At 40.3% G+C, this 15,158-nt stretch overlaps 1 protein-coding gene across 2 annotated transcripts in view; it reads left to right on the top strand.

Moving 5' to 3' along the window:
* The window catches only part of GCLC (glutamate-cysteine ligase, catalytic subunit), a 58,656-nt gene that overhangs the window by 21,339 nt on the left and 22,159 nt on the right, over positions 1-15,158 (top strand). For both annotated transcript variants that reach the window (XM_006835720.1, XM_006835721.1), the window contains exons 2-3: positions 11,508-11,620; positions 12,481-12,663. In XM_006835720.1, coding sequence (XP_006835783.1) covers positions 11,508-11,620; positions 12,481-12,663 — 296 coding nt within the window. The remainder of the gene's footprint in view (positions 1-11,507; positions 11,621-12,480; positions 12,664-15,158) is intronic.

Genomic DNA, 15,158 nt, shown 5'->3' with positions numbered 1-15,158 from the left:
AGTTTGGCCATCTTGGATTCCAAGGAGCACTCTGGCTGCACTTCTTCCAAAACAGTTTTATAAAAAATATAGCCTTAAGAATTTTCCTTACTAGATGGCCAGTAATTTCTTTTCTAGTATGATGCAAACATGCTATCAAAACTATGCCACTGTAAGTGTTTGGTAAATTTCTCCAGCCTGCCAGACAAATGCTAACAAAGTTAGTAATGTGACTGCTTGTCCTTCCAGGCTAATAATAATTCAGGCAAACCCTGCTGAAAGGGCGGACAGAGGCAGGACGAGCCTTTGATGTGAAAATCAAGTTGACCTCACTTGGTAGTTACACAGCCCTGTGGCAACCTGGGGGGTGGGAGGGGGGGCTAGAATCAGAGTATGCATGTATGTATGTATGTATGTATGTATGTATCAGAGTAAGTATGTATCTTTCATTTATCTGGTTAGAATTTCAGAGCTGTGGATTTTCTTGGACTTCAGTCCAATACAACTTTCTGCAATAATAAAAAACATTGTGTTCTGCGCTATCCAGTGTTGTGGCCATTTGGATGAGGGAACTGATTTTTCAATTGTTGTTATATATATGACTACACTAATGGATAGCATCTCCCTCCCTTATTTTTCTGTTATTACTGCCTGTGCTGTACCATCCTCGCAGCTGTCAAGTTTGAGTCCACTGATGCATCACTGTGTCAGTCCATCTCTTCGACAGCTTTCCTGTTTTTGCTGACTCTTTAAAGTAGAAGGTCCTCCCTTAGTAGGTTCATCGATTTTCCCTATTTTCTTTCTCACTTTACTTTGTGAAAAATTTTCTCAGAGGCTACAAATCAGTTATCTAGGCATGTAAGAATTTGTTTTCTCTGTGTGTGCCAGCATAATGGTTCAAGGAAAATTTTCCCTGTAATTATGTAATTATATCAGAAATTCATTCATTTTCTGCAGTATTAGAATAGAGATGCATATATTTCAAATAAAAAGCAACCTGCTCTTTAGCTGAAGTGTAGATTGCTAACAGAAGACCCAGGTAGGGTAAAGTTACATTTATGTTGGTTTCTGAAAGTGTAAACTTCTAGTGTTTCACAAGTGATTCTGTGTTGGTTGTTGTTAGGTGCCATCGAGTTGGTACTGACTCATAGTGACCTTATGCACAGCAGAACAAAACACTGCCAGATCCTGGGCCAGTCTCACTATTGTTACCACGCTTTGCCATTCCATCTCGCTGAGGGTGGGGTGGGGGTGGGGGGTTCCTTTTTTTTCTCTAACCTTCCACCTTACCAAGCATGATATATCCTTCCCCAACAACTGGTTCCTCCTGTCAATATGTCCAAAGAATGAGAGATGAAGTTTGGCCATCTTGGCCTCCAAGGCACACTCTGGCTGTACTTCTTGGTTCTTTTGGCACCCCATGGCATTTTCAATATTCTCCTCCAACACCATAACTCAAAAGCATCAATTCTTCTACAGTCTTCCTTAGTCACTGTTTCACTGTCCAGCTTTCATATGCATATGAGGTTATTGAAAATACCATGGCTTGGTTCAGGCACACCTTAGTCTTCAATCTGACATCTGTGCTCTTCAACACTTTAAAAAGGTCTTGTGCAGCAAGTACTGCCCAGTGCAGTACGCAATTTGATTTCTTGACTACTGCTTCCATGAGTGTTGATAGTTGATCCAAGAAGACTGAAGTCTTTAACAACTTCTTTAATACTTTAACAACAGTCTTTTTTCTCCGTTGATTAGAATATTGTTTATTGGTCTAGTGGTGAGGATTTTTGTTTCCTTTACACTGAGATGCAATCCATGCCAAAGGCTGTGCTCTTTGATCTTCATCAGTAAATATCTTAAGTCTTCTTCACTTTCAGCAAGCAAGGTTGTATTATCTGCATATCGCAGGTTGTCTTCCTCCAATCCTGATGCAACGTTTTTCTTCATATAACCCAGCTTCTCAGATTATTTGCTAAGCATCCAGGTTGAATAAGTATGGTGAAAGAATACAACCCTGTCGCACACCTTTCTTAATTTTAAACCATTTAGTGTTCCCATGTTCTGTTCAAACAACTGCCTCATAGTCCATTTACAGATTCCTCATGAGCACAATGAAGTGTTCCGGAATACTCATATTTTGCAATATTGTCCATAGCTTGTCATGATACACGCAATTGAAAGCCTTTGCATAGTCAATAAAGCACAGGTAAACATCTTTCTGATATTCTCTGCTTTCAGGCAAGGTCCTTCAGACATCAGCAATGAATGATATTCCTCATTCCACAATCTCTTCTGAATTCAGCTTGAACCTCTGGAAGTTCTTTGTCAATGAATGCTTGCAGCCATTTCTGCTTTAGTAAAACTTTCCTTGCATGGAATGTCGAAGATGTCGCATTCTGTTGGGTCACCTTTTTTGGAATGGGCACAAATACGGGTCTCTTCCAACCAGTCAGCCAGATAGTTGTCTTCCAAATTTCTTGGCATAAATAAGTGAGTGCCTCCAGTGCTGCCTCGCTTTCTTGAAAGATTTCAATTTTTATTCCATCAATTCCTGGTGCCTTGTTCTTTGCCAATTCCTTCAGTGCACCTTGGACTTTTTCCTTCATTATCTTTGGCTCTTGATCATATACTACCTCTTGAAATGGCTGAACATCAACCATTTCCTTTTGGTACAGTGACTCTGTGTATTCCTTCCATCTTCTCTTGATGCTTTCTGCATCATTCAATAATTTGCTCAGAGAATCCTTCAACACCGAAAATCAAGGCTTGAAGTTTTTCTTCACTTCCCCCAGCTTGAGAAATACTGAGCGTGTCCTTCCTTTTTGGTTTTTCTGAGTCCAGATCTTTGCACATTTCATTGTAATAGTTCGCTTTATCTTCTTGAGCTGATCTTTGAAATTTTCTGTTCAGCTCTTGGACCTCCCCATTTCTTCAATTTGCTTTAGCATCTCTAGGCTGGAGAGCAAGTTTCAGTGTCTCTTCTGACATCCATTTTGACCTTTTTCTTCTTTCTTGTCTTCTCAATGACTTTTTGCTTTCTTCATGTATGATGTTCTTGATGTCATCGCACAACTGATGTCATCGCACAACGCTTCTGATCTTCAGTTTATAGTGTGTAATGTATCAAATCTGTTCTTCAGATCTCTAAATTCAGGTAGGATATATTCAAGGTCATATTTTGGCTTTCGTGGACTTGTTTTCATTTTCTTCAGATTCAGTTTGAATTTGCATCTAAGCAATTGATGGTCTGTTCCACAATCTGCCCCTGGCCTTGTTTTCACTGATGATATGGAGCTTTTCCATCGTATCTTTCCGCAGACGTAGTCAATTTGATTTGTATGTATTCCACCTGGTGAGGTCATGTGTATAGTCATCTCGTATGCTGTCTAAAGAAGGTATTTGAAATGAATAAATCATTGATTTTGCAGAATTCTATCCTGTGATCTCCAGCATCATTTCTGTCACCAAGGCCGTATTTTCCAACTACTGATCCTTCCTCTTTGCTCCCAACCTTTGCGTTCCTGTCATCAGTAATGATCAATACATCTTGATATCCTAGCATGTTTGATCAATTTCAGATTGAAGAAGTTGGTATAATTCTTCCGTTTCATTCTCACTGGCTTTAGTGGTTGGTGTGTAAATTTGAATAATAGTGGTATTAACCAGCCTTCCCTGTAGGCTCATGGATATTATCCTATCACAGACAACTTTCTACCTCATGACTGATCTGGATATGTTGTTCTTCATGACAATGAATGCCACACCATTCCTTTTCAATTTGTCATTCCCGGTATAGTAGATCATGTGGTTGTCAGATTCAAAATGGACAATGCCAGTCCATTTCATTTCACTAATGCCTTAGATGTCAATGTTTATGCCTTCCATTTCATTTTTGACAATTTCTAATTTTCCTAGATTCATACTTCGAACATTCCATGTTCCGATTCTTAATTGATGTTTACAGCTGTTTCTCTTCATTTTGAGTGGTGCCCCATCAACAAATGAAGGTCCTGCAGGCTTTACTCCCACAGGCTTTACTCCATTCGTGTCATCACGGTCAACTCTACTTTGAGGAGGCAACTCTTCCCTGGTGTCATTTTGAGTGCCTTCCAACCTGAGGGGCTCATTTTCCAGCACTATATCTCACTGTCTTTCTCTGCTATTCATAAAGTTTGCAGTGACTGTATTCAGAAGTAGTTTGTCACTCCCTCTTCCTAGTCTGTTTTCTTCTAGAAGATCATCTGAAACCTGTCCACCATGGGTGACCCTGCTGGTATTTAAAATACCAGTGGCATAGCTTTCAGAATCACAGCAACTCACAAGCCACCACAGTACAACAAACTGACAGAAGAGTGGTGGTAGGAAATGAATTTTGAAAAGTCCACTTACTCAAAATATATCAGATGTGATAAGAATTTGATGCAACTTTAAACTCCTAAAAGTATTTATTTTTTGAGACATATAAGGTAGTCACATATCAAGAGTTGGCATTTAAAAATAAAACACCATATACTTGAATTTTAAAAAGCACACGTTCAATGTCTCCTTCTTCACTTAATGGCCCCCATGAAGTGTTCAAACATAACCACATAAAACAAAATGGGTTTTGCTATTGATACTGCCATCATTAGATCTGTCTAACATGTTGTTGTTGTTGTTGTTAAGTGCCGTCGAGTCGGTTCCGACCCATAACGACCCTGTACAGGGTTTCCGAGGGTGTAAATCCTTACGGGAGTAGAAAGCCTCATCTTTCTCCTCTAACATGGAAGTCCCTAAATTCTAAACCAAATTTAGAATCAAATTTAATTATATTTGTATTGTTGTTGTTTTTGTTATGTGCCATGGAGTCAGTTCTGACTCATAGCGACCCTGCACAGGGTTTCCGAGGCTGTTAATCTTTACGGGAGCAGAATGCCTCATATTTCTCCCGCGGAGCAGCTAGTAGTTTCGAACTGCTGACCTTGCAGTTCACAGCTCAATTCGTAACCACTACGCTACCATATTAGACTTTCTTATTCCACTTTACCCAGGACATTAAACTCCACTCCTTTTGGAGGTCTTACCATCCAAGTCTTTGATGTTTAACTGTGTGCAATTTTAAAAATAAAATAAAACAATGCCCTGTGTCAGTATGGCTGATATCTCCCCACATTTGGATTTGGAGTCAGATATGGAAATGAATGGTTGAGAAAGTGGGTGCTAGAGGTAGCCTGCCTAGCTGTGTGGCACTGGACAAATTAGAAAGGTAATTTCTGCATTTCTTTCTATGTTGTTGTTATAAAACCTAAATAAGCACTTTGAAAAGTGCTTATACATGGTCCATGCTCAGTATTGATCATTAATATTTCCCTGTGTGAGGAAACAATCTTCAGGACAGAAGTTATGATCCCTTACCTTCCAAAAACCCAACCCAGCCCACTATCATTGACTCTTTTCAGACTATGAGGAATCCTATCAGACAGAGGAGAACCGCGCCGTAGGGGTTCTGAGACAGTAAATTTTTATAGAAGCAGACAACCTCACCTTTCTCCCACAGATCAGCTGGTGGATTTGAACCATCAACCTTGAGGTTAACAGCCCAACACTTAACCCGATTCACTACTAGGGCTTCTTTCTCTGACCTCATCTAGTTGGTTCTTAACTTCATAGTGATCCTGTTTAGGATTTCCGAGGCTATAAACCTTTGCAGTTGTAAAAGCCTCATCTTCTTCCCTCAGAGCAGCTGGTGGGCTTGAACCTTTGACCTTGTGTTCACATGTTCACAGCCCAGTGCTTATCCTACAGAACCATCGTAAGTACCTTATAATCTATTTGGTATGATCTTTGGGGTTGCGGGAGGGAGGAATAGCTTATCTGTATCTCTGACTTGCTGAATGGATATTTCTGCTGCAAACAGAATGGTTCAAAGTCCCAGGATGGTCAGAGAACTGGGCTTTCTCTGGGAGGGGAGATTGCATTTATGTTAAAAGAACAGTAGATCCGTCTCTGACTGGTCAGCCCCTGTGCCAGAAATCAACTTAAGCAGTGCTTCCACTAAGAAACCTTCTGATCTCTTAGACTGTATTAGGTTTCGTGTTGTATTTATATAGCTCTGTTTGGTCCTTTTTGAGCACTCACCCAGATAATTTAGTTGTATTGTGTATTGGCTGTCACTCCAGCAACAGTATAAGCTGGAGAACTGGAATCTTGCCTACCTTAGTCTTCACAGGGTCCCCAGCCAGGGCTTTGTTGAATAGATGAAAATTGGTGTTGTGGGAGAAGAACAATTATTTTGGCATTAATTGATCAACAGCTCTAATTCGCCTTAACAACCCTCAGAATGACTGAGGTCTTGTTTAGGAGTTAGTGTAAGGTGATAGCTGGGTCTCTGAAAGGCAACTCTAGCAGAAAAGTCAGGACTACTTCCTGGACCAGTAGAAGTGCCAAGAGTGGGTTGAGAGCTGCCTTGAACCTCGAACGAGGCAGTTCTACTCTGTCAGTTCTACTCTGTAGGCTCACTATGAGATGAAGTCAACCAGATTGCAGTGGGTTTGGTTTCTGATAGTTTGTTTGGAGAATAGAACCCATTGACTATTCTTGGTTTCAGGGTTTCGATTGTGTGGATCATAACAAACTATGGACAACATTGCGAAGTATGAGTATTCCGGAACACTTAATTGTGCTCATGAGGAATCTGTACCTAGACCAAGAGGGAATTGTTCCAACAGAACATGGGAACACTGAATGGTTTAAAATTAAGAAAGGTGTGTGTGACAGGGTTGTATTCTTTCACCATACTTATTCATCTTGTATGCTGAGCAAATAATCCGAGCAGTTGGGTTATATGAAGAAACACGTGGTATCAGGATTGGAGAAGACTCATTAACAACCTGCGATATGCAGATTATACAACCTTGCTTGCTGAAAGTGAAGAGGACTTAAAATATTTACTGATGAAGATCAAAGAGCACAGCCTTCGGTATGGATTACATCTCAATGTAAAGGAAACAAAAGTCCTCACCACTGGACCAATAAACAGCATTCTTATCAATGGAGAAAAGATTGAAGTTGTCAAGGACTTCATTCTTCTTGGATCAAATATCAACACTCATGGAAGCAGCAGTCAAGAACTAAAACAACATATTGCATTAGGCAAATCTGCAGCACAAGATCTTTCTAAAGTGTTGAAGAGCAAAGATGTCAGCTTGAAAATTAAGGTGCGCCTGACCCAAGCCATGGTATTTTCAGTATCCTCACATGCGAAAGCTGGACAGTGAATAAGGAAGACCTTAGAAGAATTGATGCTTTTGAGTTATGGTGTTGGAGAAGAATATTCAAAGTGCCATGGGCTGCCAAAAGAACCAACAGATCTGTGTTGGAAGAAGTGCAGCCACAGTGCTCCTTGGAAGCCAGGATGGCCAAACTTTGTCTTTCATACTTCAAACATATTGTCAGGAGGGACCAGTCACTGGAGAAGGATATCATGTTTGGTAAGGTGGAGAGTCAGAGAAAAAGAGGAAGACCCCCAGCAAGATGGATTGGCAAAGTGGCAGCATCAGTGGGCTCAAGCGTGGCAATGATTGTGAGGTCGGCCCAGGACAGGGCAGTGTTTTGTTCTGTTGTGCATAGGGTCACTATGAGTCAGTACCGACTCAATGGCACCTAACAACAGTCCATAAACAGGAAGGGTACCACTACTTCCAAGTTGGCATGTTAATTACACATGTGGATTATTTGTGTATATGTTTTCAGAATTGTGTTTGTATGCAGTATGTGAAGATAGATGCTGCTCTGGCTATGGGTTTAAAAGTCTGGAAGCTATCTGAAGTTACGAAATTTGTATAGTTTAATCTTTGGTGTTGTGGTACAAAAGAGCCTCTATGTTTTGTTTTACTGATTTCTTTCAGATTTTGTCTGTTTCTTTCACCTTTAGATATGAGGAAATTTAAGATGAAGACAATAATTCAGATATAGTAATAAAATAAATCACTGTGGGTTTGCATGGTTTCTGGTGGGAAAGCATTGTCTTCATGTAACATTGCTTTTATTAAATGATTCATTGGTTAAGTTACTGAGAACCCATTTCAGCTCTTAGTTCTTAAAGATACAGTTTGTTGTTGGGTGCCTCTGTTAAACTAGAACTAGAAATAAACATAAATGTATTGAGGATGAGGGGAAAGATTAAATAAGATAACAACAAGCTCAGAGGTCAGAAAGCTATTTTGCAGAAGGATTCACAAACGTTGAGGTGACTAAAGGATGACCTCAGAAGGTCTCAGATTGGAGTTTGGAAATTGCTTGGAGAATTCTTATTAGACTTCCACTGAATTTAGATTTTATCCAGAGTTTGTTTTTCTTTCACATTCAGTAAATATTCTGGGGTGTTTTGTTGTTGTTGTTGTTGTTGTTTTAATGTGTAATGAGATCATGGGATAATTATTTTTAATTAAGGGGACTTTGGCTCAGTGAGCATTTTAAATGTCATCTACTTGGCTGATACTTAGAATGACCTTCAGTTTGAGCTTTTTGTTCTGTGGCCCTCTCCACACTTTAAACTTGTGGGCTGAGAATGATTTTGAAAACTGAAGATTTCAATACTAGAAAATTAGCAAAAGTCATTGTAGTGTAGCTTATATGAGGAGCTTTCAAAAAGTTTGTGGAAAATTTAAATGATTTTTTAATTCCACTTTCCACAAATGTGTTGAAGCCCTCTAATATAATTGTGACCCAAGTTCTTATTCATTTTGACAGTGGTACAGGATGAGAACTGAGTACACAGCAAAGCTTATCTTCATCTTTCAGGAAAGTTGTTATATGGTTAGGAAGATAATGACAATGACAGATATTGGCAGGCAGTTGTCTTGGACCTTGTGAATGAAGGAGGAGAATTTCTTCTAGCTGGAAGAGGTAGGAATGCTTCATAGAATGTCCTGGCTTAAAAGATGGACTGACTCATTATTTAAATCTAGAACTGTAACTTTTCCTATAACATAAAATCGAGGCATAATCAATTGGAGAGATTTTCAGCCAGTGTTCCATAACCTTTCCCTGCCTCTTGTAGTTTGCAGTGACCTTGTTAAAAGCATACCATCACTTACAAAGGCTGACATCTTTTGTAGCTCTTCATCTATAGTCCTGGCAGCAGGGTATTCTGAACCTTCAGGACAGGCAGGACTGGGTTCCTGTCATCACACCAGCACACTACCACACTAGGTGGCTTCTTGCCCATCTGTAAACTGGTGGGTTTAAAGACTATCTAGTTCTCCATGTGAAAAATTCTTGGCATACTGTTTCTTGTTATGCATGTTTAAAGATAAACTTGTTCCCTTTACTTGTGATCAGTCTTCTCTTCATGGATTGGTCTTGAGACTGAACCAAGTTTTCTGCTTTGTCAGGCTTTAGCTGTGTTCAAGAGTAATGGATCTGTAGATGCCATTCAACAGCTGATCTTGATGTCGAAAGCAGTTCTAGATCCTGTCACCTCTAGTTTTGGATCAGCTGATACTGACTGCACATGTGCCAACTGCACATTTCTAATTCATGCGTCTAAGTCAGTCAGCCTTAACCATTTCTTGAAGTAAAAAATTTTCATAGAAAAGCAAGACTGGGAACTGGGCGTCAACCATAAGATAACTTCAAACTTCATTGAAAGTTTATTTTTTATATTGCTGTTCAAACCTGCCAGAGTATTTCCTTTGGTTGGTAACTGTTCCCCCCACTCCCCTCCACCTTTATAATTCTGTTTCTTAGCTGAAGGGTAAAAACAGTATCTCAGACATATATTCTGTGATAACAGTGGCTGGCCTAAATGCATTCCCTAGCCATGCAAGTAAGGCCAAAGTACATAACAGTAAATGACAGCAGTTGTGTAGATCTGGGGTGAGTGTAGAGGGACTGTAGGCCAGAGCACACACAGCCTTCAAGGAGAGGGAGCACTCCCCCACCCCCTAGGACATAGGCCTTATGCTGCTGGACTTCTGGGAACTAGTTTGTTTTGTTTTGTTGTTAGTTTTTAAGGCTTGTTGTTGTGTGCCGTGGAGTCCGTCTAGGAATCTGGATTTCCATGGGAAATGTCCCGGAAATATTATACTGTTACTTGATTTGTATGGTGGGGGAGGGGTCTGCGTGGGAGGGGCAGTTTGCTGTCTCTTCTCCACATTACTATCTTGGTAACTTGTGCAAAGGATTCTATCAAGTGTTTGCTGGAATAATCCAATTCCATACTTTTCCACCTACATATGAATGATGTAATTTTACTTCAATCAAAGATAATAATTCTTAATCTTCATATTTACCCCATAATCGTCATTTACGAGGCATTGGTATCGCTCTTGCTGTCTGTGAGGTTCGATCCCCAGCCAGTACACCACATGTGCTACCACCATCTACCTGTCAGTAGAGGCTGCCTGCTGCTGTAATGCTGTGAAGGGTAAAAATGGGTTTCGTTGGAGCATCCAGATTAAGACTAGGAAGAAAGGCCTGACCAGTCTACTTCTGAAATCAGCCAGTGAGAACCTTGTAGATCACAATTGTCTTATTCGCAACTGATCTTGGGGATGGCGCTGAACTGGGCCATGTTTATTCTGTTGTACGTGAAACCCACCATGAGTTGGGTTAACGTGAAGGCAGCTAACAATACCATCATCGCAATTTAAAACATGCAATTTCTAGCTGTACCCTGTTCAGAAAAGTCTTACTTTGCTATTGAACTCTTGATTTTCACCAGAATTCCATCCACTCTGGTTAAACATACATTCACTAGTATGGCCAGCATTGTAAATTCTGTGGTTTCAGTGGAAATTGGCTTTTATTCTTGTAAACCAAAACTGAACTGTTAAAATGTAAGATAACTTCCCATTTTTGTGATAATGATTATGGTCTAACTTTAGTGGGATCAGTAGTAAGATAATCTACCTTGACTAGAATGCGTAGATAACCACTTTCCTATAAGTGTACAAAGCCATTGGAGGGAATAATTTTAAATTGTAAATTCATTTTGGAGCTTTGCTTTGCTTTGCAAACTTCTCTTTTGAGGAAATGTTCAAAATGGCCATCTTGTCGTTCCTATGAGATATTAAGTAAAATCTGAGGCTTAGTGGCACAGGGGTTAAAGTGCTCAGCTGGCAACCGTGAGACTGACTGTTGGCACCCACCAGTCACTCCATGGAGAAAGATGCGGCAGTCTGCTTGTGTAAAAAATGTAAAAAATAGGAAACCCTATCAAGCAGTCCTGCTCTGCCCTGTAAGGTTGCTGTGAGTCTGAATTGTCTTGACGGCTGTGGTTTGGTTTTGGTTATTAGTAGAATAGGAGAAAGGAGTTCAATAAGCGTCTTTGTCCTCAAGCAATGCCACTATTGACTGACCGTCTTCTACAGCTTTTCATATTATGCAAACAAGCAGTTGTGTACCTAAGTGTAAGCAAATGTAGCTGTCTTGAGTTACCCATGGATCCTTTCCAACCGTCCCATTTCCTTGTCTTTCTTTTAAAGGTCCTGCCAAGTATGAGTCTGGGAGAATGTTAATCTCTCTCTCTTCTTTATTTTCACTAGGTGGAGTACATATTGGTATCTTTTGATCATGAACATAAAAAAGTCCGGTTGGTTCTGTCTGGAGAGGACGTTCTTGAAACTCTACAACAAAAGGGGGAAAGGACAAACCCAAAGTAAGCCAGTGTACTGATGGTTGTTTCAGTGTTTTTGCAACTGTTAGAATTATTAAAATGGAATCTTTTCTCAAATTATAGGAGGCAGAGCAGTACAGCAGTTAAGAATACAAGCTGTGGTTTCAAGGTGCCTGGGTTCAAATCTTGATTCCTCCTCTGTGTATAGCTGGGTAACTTTGGGCAAATTACTTGGAAACTGTGCTGCAGTTTCCTCATTTGTAAAATAGGGGTAGTGACAGTAAGCTCAAAGTCCTAGTGTGATGCTGTAAGATCAGCACTGGGCTTGAAACCCACCAGCTGCTCCTTAGAAACCTTATACAGAGTTGCACTGAGTCAGAACCAACTCGATGGTACTTAACAACATCACTAAACTCCATATAAGCCTTATTTGCTATTCTTAAGCACTTTTTAAAATTACCAAATTATGGGGATCACACACCCTGGTGCCAGATAAAGCTTGCAAGTGAGTTTTGTTTGGCTGCCACATTTAAAAATGTTTCTTCATTTAATCAGTCAGAGGAGGAGGGGCATGCGGTCTCCTGCTCATTTCCCGCAGGTTTGGCCATTCACAAGATTCTGAGGAGCTCTGTTTCAATTTGGACCCCCTAACATTGAACTGAAAATCCCATTTCCTTTCCTGCAAAGTGGATTGACTTGTCTTGGGTGGTTATATACAAGTATTTCTGACCCAGTACTTTCTCAGTCTTGTATAGTTGAAGAGCTGTGGGAAATCAGCCTTTGGGAAGGTTAATTTTTACCTAATGATTTCTGAATATATTAAACAACTTCTTAAACACTTACAAAAATTGAGTAGACAGTTGCAGAAGAATCAGATGAAACTAAACTGTTCTCTTCTGTAGCCATCCTACCCTTTGGAGACCAGAGTATGGGAGTTACATGATTGAGGGAACACCTGGACAGCCATATGGAGGAACCATGTCCGAATTCAACACAGTGGAGGACAATATGCGAAAACGTCGGAAGGAGGCTACTTCTGTATTAGAAGAAAACCAGGCTCTCTGCACTATAACATCATTTCCCAGGTTAGTTCCTATAATCAAAGGCCCCAGCAGACATTTCAGAGCTATAGTTTACAAAGAGAGACCGTGGTGACCCAAGCACTTCACCCTGCAATCATCATACTTTACAAACAGTTCATACTTTCCATGTGGCATGTGATAGCATCTAAAACACTCTCCCTGGCTTGCAGGCAAAAATTCCATACCAGCTTCAGTAGGTGGGTGATGGCTACCCCGAGCACTGTGGTGAGAGCTCTTACTTAACCTCATAGGAAAGAGCGTAGTGGTGGACCAGCAGTGGTTGCTGCAAGCATTTCTGGTTCTGTAAGGAGTGGCTGAGTCTCTGAAGATCTTCATGTGCTCCCCTCACTGAGGAGATTTCTCCCTCTCACACTGTCCATAGGAGCCCATGCCCAATGGTGTTTTGTCAGAGGCTCATCCATTAAAGAGCTGATATGAGTAGTTCCAACATATTATTGATACTATTACCTTACAGACAAGATGGATGTCATGGCGCTGTGGGGTAGGTGTTGGGCAGCTAACCTCAAGGTCAGCAGTTCAAACCAACAGCTGCTTCATGGGGAAAAGATGAGTCTGTCTGCTTCTGTTAAGATTTATAGTCTCAGAACCCCTATATAGGGTAACTGTGAGTTGAAATTGACTCAATGGCAGTGGGCATTTAATTTGTGCTAAAAAGATATAGAAATAGAGATAATGTTATTAAATCTATTTAAAATGGAAATTACATAAAAGGTAAGTATGGTGAAGTTATATTCTTAGCTTAGAATGAGCTGTGCAAATATCATTGGTATTGTACCTAAAACTGAACTCTAGGTAAAAATGCAGTGTTGCCAATTGTAAATCTGGTTTATCTCTACTAGATATTTATCAGATCTGGGTGCTTACCTCTTTGGAGTTCAGAAGAACGCCAGGGTTGTATCAGTGGCCTAGAACACTTTGAACTGTTGGTTATTTATTTATTTGGGACAGTTTTTATGCCTTCCTCCCACTTCTAATAAATGTCTGTAATTAACATTGGCATTCCAAAGTATAGTATTGGTCTTAGAGTGGAATACTTAATGAAACTTCTGTTTTTGCTAATCACCATTAAACCACCTAAATAGTTGAGACCATATTTAAGCTACTATATCTTTATTTACATGATTTGTGTGGACTGTGCAGCTTCCTCATGCATTCGTTTCCCATCTGTGCTGTGTGTGCTGTATGTGAGTACTTGTTATTTACATAGGTGTGTGCTGTGAGAAAAGACAGTCATTGTCAGTGTCTCCAGAAGTGTCTCTCATATTCTGTGATTTCCTTGTTCCATTTGTTCCAGCTACCCCTTTTCTGTCCCCACCTCCACAAAGGGAAGTATTTAGTGAAACCTATTGTGTCTCCTGATGGCATTGATGGTGGAGGGGTAGAATTCTTGCCTTCCAGACAGGAGACCCAGATTCAGTTCCCAGCCAGTGTCCCTCATGCACAACCACCGCCCGTCTGTTAGTAGTGGTGTGTATGTTTCCTTGATAATGAAAAGGTTTCAGTGAAGCATGCAGACTAAGAGAGACTAGGAAGAAAGGCCTGGTTCTGAAAAGCAGCCAGTGAAAACCCTAGAGATTACAGTGGTCTGATGCTCAGCTGTTCATTATGCCTAGGTTCTGTGTATAAGTCAAAGGTCAACTTAACTATCATTAATACAATAATGTATCTCTCGAAGGTACCTTGTAAGACAGTCGTGATGTTCTGCTTCTGAAAAACCCTATGGAACACGGTTCTCTCTGACTTGTGGGGTCATCATAAGTTGAAGCTGACTCAACAGCAAATGTTTTTTTAACCTTAAGTGAGAACAGCTCCATAAGAAATAGTTGCCTTTCTTTAAAGGCTTGTTGTTGTTGTTGTTAAGTGCCGTCGAGTCGGTTCCGACCCATAGCGACCCTGTACAGGGTTTCCGAGGGTGTAAATCTTTACAGGAGTAGAAAGCCTCATCTTTCTCCCGCGGAGCGGTTGGTAGTTTCGAACCGCTGACCTTAAGGTTCGCAGCCCGATTCGTAACCATGCTGCTTTTTATTAAGACATTATGAAGGGAGAAGTGAAAAAGAAAGTAAGTTTTGCTCTAAAAATCAAAGTTGAAAAACCCCCCAAAACTTAGCCATGTATTTTAATGGATGGGGAGGGTATTTTTGGTCTTAATATAGAACAAGAATCATTATTAGTTATTTAGTTGAGGAAGCTTCCCTCTCCCTCATAGTAAATAATAAAGTTTTATTATGGGTTCAAGAGGGGAAGGAGTACTCTGGGATAAGTGTATAAAACAGTGTGATATTGTTTACCCTCTGTAAAAAATACTCATTGTCTTAAATCTATTGTCTCAAAACAATAGCAGGCACCTGTCTTGTTTAAATTAATTGGAATGCTGTACATAAAATTGAAAATGCAGTTTCTCACCACACTAGCTCCATTTCAAGGACTCAGTAGCACATTTGGCTAGAGGCCACTGTTTTAGTACTGGACAGTGCAGA

The sequence above is a fragment of the Chrysochloris asiatica genome, unplaced genomic scaffold, assembly GCF_000296735.1.
Source record: "Chrysochloris asiatica unplaced genomic scaffold, ChrAsi1.0 scaffold00019, whole genome shotgun sequence".
Taxonomy (NCBI): Eukaryota; Metazoa; Chordata; class Mammalia; order Afrosoricida; family Chrysochloridae; genus Chrysochloris; species Chrysochloris asiatica.
This window is presented reverse-complemented; position numbering and strand designations above follow the sequence as displayed.